Source organism: Terrapene carolina, unplaced genomic scaffold (genome assembly GCF_002925995.2).
Source record: "Terrapene carolina triunguis isolate 2854851 unplaced genomic scaffold, T_m_triunguis-2.0 Scaffold28817, whole genome shotgun sequence".
In the NCBI taxonomy this organism is placed as follows: domain Eukaryota; kingdom Metazoa; phylum Chordata; order Testudines; family Emydidae; genus Terrapene; species Terrapene triunguis.
The window spans coordinates 1,429-6,940 of NW_020693168.1; the positions used below are offsets into that span (position 1 = coordinate 1,429).

The 5,512-nt window shown below is 58.6% G+C and overlaps 1 protein-coding gene across 1 annotated transcript in view; it reads right to left on the reverse strand.

Annotated features, from left to right (window-relative positions):
• Positions 1–262: 262 nt before the first annotated feature.
• LOC112124936 (inhibin beta C chain-like) overlaps positions 263–5,512 on the reverse strand; it is a 6,416-nt gene continuing 1,166 nt past the window's right edge. Inside the window, exon 2 of the mRNA XM_026662619.1 lies at positions 263–1,759. Within this exon, the coding sequence (XP_026518404.1) occupies positions 1,017–1,759 (743 nt within the window). The 3' untranslated portion in view covers positions 263–1,016. The remainder of the gene's footprint in view (positions 1,760–5,512) is intronic.

Genomic DNA, 5,512 nt, shown 5'->3' on the forward strand with positions numbered 1-5,512 from the left:
CAAGCTCAGCTCCCGGTGCCCGCTGGGCGCTGCACAGTGCTAGCCGTGGCAGCTGCGTGGTGGCTCCTGGCACCAGCTGGGGCAGGACTGGGATCCGCGTGTGGGGATGGGGAGGGACTTGCTAGCTGACTGAGGTCACGCGCACACAGATACAGCATTTTATTGAGTGCACCGGACAGAGGCTGCTCAGGGAGGGAGGAACAGACATCTTAAAGGGCTGTGGGCGCCTTACGGACAGAGAAGCCGCGTTCCTCCCGTCGGGACCAGCTCGCCCCTCTCCCCAAACCGCTCTCCTGGTTCCACAGGACTCGGCGCGCGCCAGCTGGCGTCCCAGGCTGCAGCTCCGATTCGGTGCCAACACTGCCAAGTGACGTGGTGTGGCCCCCTGTTCCCCGCCCCGCTCAGCCGCAGACTCAGAGATCCCAAGGCCCCTTCTGACTGTCTCGTCTGAGCCCCTGGGTAGCATCTCCACCTAGAGCAGAGCTTTTGGAAAATCATCCAGTCCCCATTGCAAAATGGTCCCTGATGGCGAAGCCACCCCGGCCCTCGGTAAATTGTGTCTGTGGCTAGTTACTCTCCCCATCAAGAATTACGCCTTCTTTCCTCCCGTCTGAATTTGTCTAGGCAGCACTGACCTCCTCTCTGACCCTGCCCAGCATCTCCCCCTGGCGGTCTCTGAGGTCTGAGGGGCTCGGTCCAATTTCCCTGCAGGGTGGGTCTTCACATGGCAGAACCCACTGCTGCAAAGGGGCCCTGGCTGGCATCCGCAGGACGGCTCGGGAAAGGGCGGAGGGAGGCCGTTGGCTGGGGGGTGAGATTCCTGTACCCCTCTTACGGAGAGACGGTGCTTGACATGGCACGGTTCAGCGGCACAATCAGTCATGTACGTGAAGGACGTGAATTCCAACAGCAGGACCAGTGGGAACGGGGCCTCGGCGTGGGAATCTCTGTCCTGTCCCGGTTCGAGGGAGGAATCGCTCAGTGCAAAGGCAGCTGTGTGCGCGCCAGGCAGCGGGTTAGGTGCAGCCGCAGGCGTCCACGATCATGTCGGGGATGTCGGTCTTGACGACGTTGCTGTCCTGGTCGTAGTAGAGCAGAGAGAGGGGCCGGCGGTGCGTGGGGACGCAGCAGGAGCTGAAGGAGGCGTGCGCGTCGTTGGCCTTGATGAGATTCAGGATGGCTGTGTGGAAGGAGGAGGCCAGGCCGGGCATGCCGGCCACGTGGGTGGGGCAGGGCCCCGTGCAGTAGTTCATGCGGTAGCCCTCCGGCTGGATGATCCAGTCCTCCCAGCCGATCTCCTTGAAGTCAACGAAGAACTGCTTCCTGCAGCACGTCCTGGACTTGCTATTGCACTCGACGGCCCGGCGGCGAATCCGGTGTCGGGGCCTGGCCCGGGCCTTGGCCACCATGAACGGCCGGTGAGAGTCGCTGCTGCTGAGAAGCAGGGCAGGCTCCGGGCTTCCTTCAAGCTCCAGCTCCGCCGTTAGTCTCTGGCCGCCTTTGCTGAAGAAGCTCTGGACAGCTGTCCTCACCTCCACCGCGGCCCAGCCTCCCCGCTTCACCTCCAGCTGCCGCCTGCCGACCAGCGTCGGGTTTGCATCGCCCGGCTCGGACAACAGCAGCTTTGCCCTGACCCTGCGCGCGGGGCCACCGGGGGCTGCCAGGAACACGTACATGTCGGCATGGAGGATTTGCACGCTCCTGCCGGCATCCTGGGTGAAGTGGAAGTGCAGACGTGTCCTGTTGGGAGCGGAGGGCCCTGCAGACAAAGCAGCAAGGGGGGCATTAGGAAAGGAAGCAGTGAGGTCTCCACGTTGACGCTGGGCTAGGCTGGCATGGGGGGGGGGGCAGGAGTGCCCTTTCTATTGGGGATGGGGGGAACTAGACGAGAGGGAACAGGAGACCACTGCATTAAATGCTAAGCACAGCCCTGGGGCCATGGCGCGGGACTCCACCGACCGTGATATGCCACTGTTTTCCTTCACCTCCAGACTTACTCCAATGGCGCGCAGCAGAATCTAGGCTAGGCTGGTAATTCTGGTGTCCTTTGCTAAATTCCCTTTGCTGGTAAAGCTGGAGAAAGATATGGGACCAGATCTTCAGCTGGTGACAATCCTCATTGACTTTAATGAAGCGACACTGACACCAGCTGAGGATCTGGCCCCATTTCCCACTTCCTGCTGCCTAAATCACTGTGCGGTGTTACTGTGCTGTTTTATCCCACCCCAGAGGCAGCTGCATTTCAGCAGGGGATAATGTGATCCTCGCGTATAGCCGCTGTTCCCAGATCCCTTCGGAGACGCCGCCTATCAATGTAAGATCATTGTTCTCCCGGCATTACAGATCTAAATACAAAAAGAAAAATCCCTTTCTTTGCGTCTGGATCTAGAGCAGAGCTGGGCAAACTACGGCCCGCGGGCCACATGCGGCCTGTGGGACCATCCTGCCCGACCCTTAAGCTCCCTGCCAGGGAGGCTAGCCCCCAGCCCCTCTGTGACGAACTGGGACTGTTCTTAATGTGTTCGTTGAATGCTGAGGGGAAAGTTTGGCTGGGACAGTCTGCATTGCGGGATGGGAGACTGGCCTTGAGGGACAATACCTGAGCATGTAACATGAGAACCCAGGAAGGGGGTTGGAGGCCAGGTGACACCTCTGCCCAGGAAATGGACAAAAGGCTGAGTGAGAGACGCTGGAGGGAGTTAGGGTTTTGGAGCTGGCTGGTGAAATGGAGGGGGGCCCAGACAGGGCTCTGCCCCCCCCCCGGGGCTGTGCTGTCCTTGGGGCCCCTAGATGAACCAAACTAAGGGGGTCCTGTTGTCTGTACCTGCAAGACCTGTCTTGGACTGTGTTCCTGTCATCTAAATAAACCTTCTGCTTTACTGGCTGGCTAAGAGTCATGGTAAATCGCAGAAAGCCGGGGGTACAGGGCCTTGTGTCCCCCCACACTCCGTGACACCCTCCCCTGATGTCCCCCCTCCCCCGCAGCCTCGCCGGCGCTCTGGGCGGTGGGACTGCCAGTCGTGCTGTTCTGAGCAGCACGGTAAGGGGGAGGGGAGGTTGGATAAGGGGCAGGGATCGTGGGGGCCAGTCAGAGGACAGGGAGCAGGGGGCGGTTGGATGGGGCGGAGGTTCTGGGGGGGGGCGGTCAGGGGTGGGGGGTTGGATAGGCGTGGGAGTCCTGGGGGGCCTGTCAGGGGCCAGGTGTGTGGATAGGGGGTGGGGCAGTCAGGGGACAAGGAGCAGAGGGGGTTGGACGGGTCGGGGGTTCTGAAGAGGGCAGTCAGGGGGCAGGAAGTGTGTGGGGGCGGATTGGAGGCGGGGGCCAGGCTGTTGGGAGCGGCACGGCCTTCCCTGCCTGGCTCTCCATACAGTTTTGGAACCCCGATGTGGCTCTCGGGCCAAAAAGTTTGCCCACCCCTGCTCTAGAGGGTGGATTGATGGGCTGGGCCATGATGCATGTTCATTGACTCCCTGCAGCCACATCTTTGTGCTAGGAGATTCCCTGTCCAGGCCCGGATCGGGCTACAACGTATTACGGAGGAGCACTGTTCTGGGATGTTTTAAGAACATAGTGTGTCATTCCTTTGGCCAATGGGCTTGCCTATCCCACACAGGCCTGTGACGTGGCACGGGGCGTCCAGACCTGCCTCCGTGGTATATTCCTCCGTGGGTGTACAGACACAATATACCACGGAGGCTCCCTGGCCAACAGCTCCTTCCACAGGCAAAGTGACATCCATGGAAAAATACACACAAGGGCCGGGCCCGGCAACCGTCTTGCTGGCTGCACTTCAGACAGCTCTGTGCCCAGCCAAAACCATTACCAAGAGACTTCTGCACTTGCCAGCCCGGGCCGCCCTGGGCAGCCCGCTGGTGAGCTAAGCAGGCGGGTGCTAGTGAGTCTGTGGGTTGGAGCCTGCCAAGGAAAGCCCAGCGCTTTGGTGGTCTTCTCAGTCTGGCCCAAGCGGGCACTTGGCAGAGTGCTAGGGGGCGCGGTGCTGGCTTTCACCGGAAACACCGTCTTCATCGCCATCGGCGCCAAAGAGCTGACAGTGCTTTTTTATATAATGACAGGATAGGATGTGAGGCTGGGGGTGTCAGCCCTGGGGCGCTGGCTAAATTCCGCATTGGGAAGTCGCTTTTTATCCCAAGCACCTGGTATTTCAGCTGGATACGTTGATCTTCACCTGTGGGTTTAGTGCTGCTGAGGGAGAGTCGGGGCTGTGTTCCACCCCAGAGGCGGCTGAATTTCCATGGAAGGAGAAATTAATCCTGTTTTACACTGGGATAGTGAAGGATCCCATAGCACTTTACAAGCTATATGCACTCAGCAATGCCCTCTGAACATGGAGCTGCATCTGGGGCGGAACATGGCAGCTGTTCGACAGCAGCACTCCCCAACCATCTAGCGCCCCCTGTACTCTCTCCACAGAGTTACATTAGATCCTCTCCTATCTAGCTTTGAGCTAACGAGTCAGAAGGTTTTTCAAGTACAGTACCATAAAGCCAGTGGAACAAAAATTAAACTAAGCAAAAGGCCATGTTCACCGCTGCCATCTACCACTGCCTTCGCCGGGGACTAGCTAGCCAGCCAGCCAGCCATCTACCGCTGCCTTCACCGGGGGCTAGCCAGCCAGCCATCTACAGCTGCCTTCACTGGGGGCTAACCAGCCATCCAGCCATCTACCACTGCCTTCACTGGGGGCTAGCCAGCCAGCCAGCCATCTACCACTGCCTTCACCGGGGACTAGCCAGCCAGCCAGCCAGCCAGCCATCTACCGCTGCCTTCACCGGGGGCTAGGTAATTCTGCTCCACGGCTGAAATCTCTGCTGCTGTGAACAGGACCTGCCCCGCTGACTTCAATGGTGTTTCACCCCTCTATGCCCGCAGAGAACTTGGCCTTATGGAATCGTAGCAATGGGCTGGAAGAGACCTCGAGGTTTTATCCAGCTCAGCCCCCTGTGCTGAGGCAGGACCAAGTAAACCTAGACGAGTCCTGACAGGTGTTTCTCCAACCCGCTCTTAAAAACCTTCAGCGAGGGGGATCCCACCACCTCCCTTGAGCTGATCCCAGAGCTTAATTACTCTCATAGTTAGAAAGATTTTCCTCACATCAAACCTAAATCTCCCTTGCTGCTGATGAAGCCCATTGCTTCTTGTTCCACCTTCAGTGGATACAGAGAACAATTTATCACCAGCCTCTTTATAACAGCCCTTAACACGCTGGAAGAGTGTTATTAGGTCCCCCCTCAGTCTTCTAGACTGCCCAATGATTTTAACCTTTCCTCAGAGGTCAGCTTTTCTAAACCTTTGATCATTTTTTGCTGCGCTCCTCTGGACTCTCTCCAGTTTGTCCCCATCTTTCCTAAAGTGCGGTGCCCAGAGCTGGTCACAACACGCCCGCTGATCTGACACTCCTGTTAATACGTCTCCAAATGACAGGAGCCTTCTTTGCAACTGCGTCCCGTTGTTGACTCATCGGCAATTTGTGACCCACTCCCCCCCCCCCCC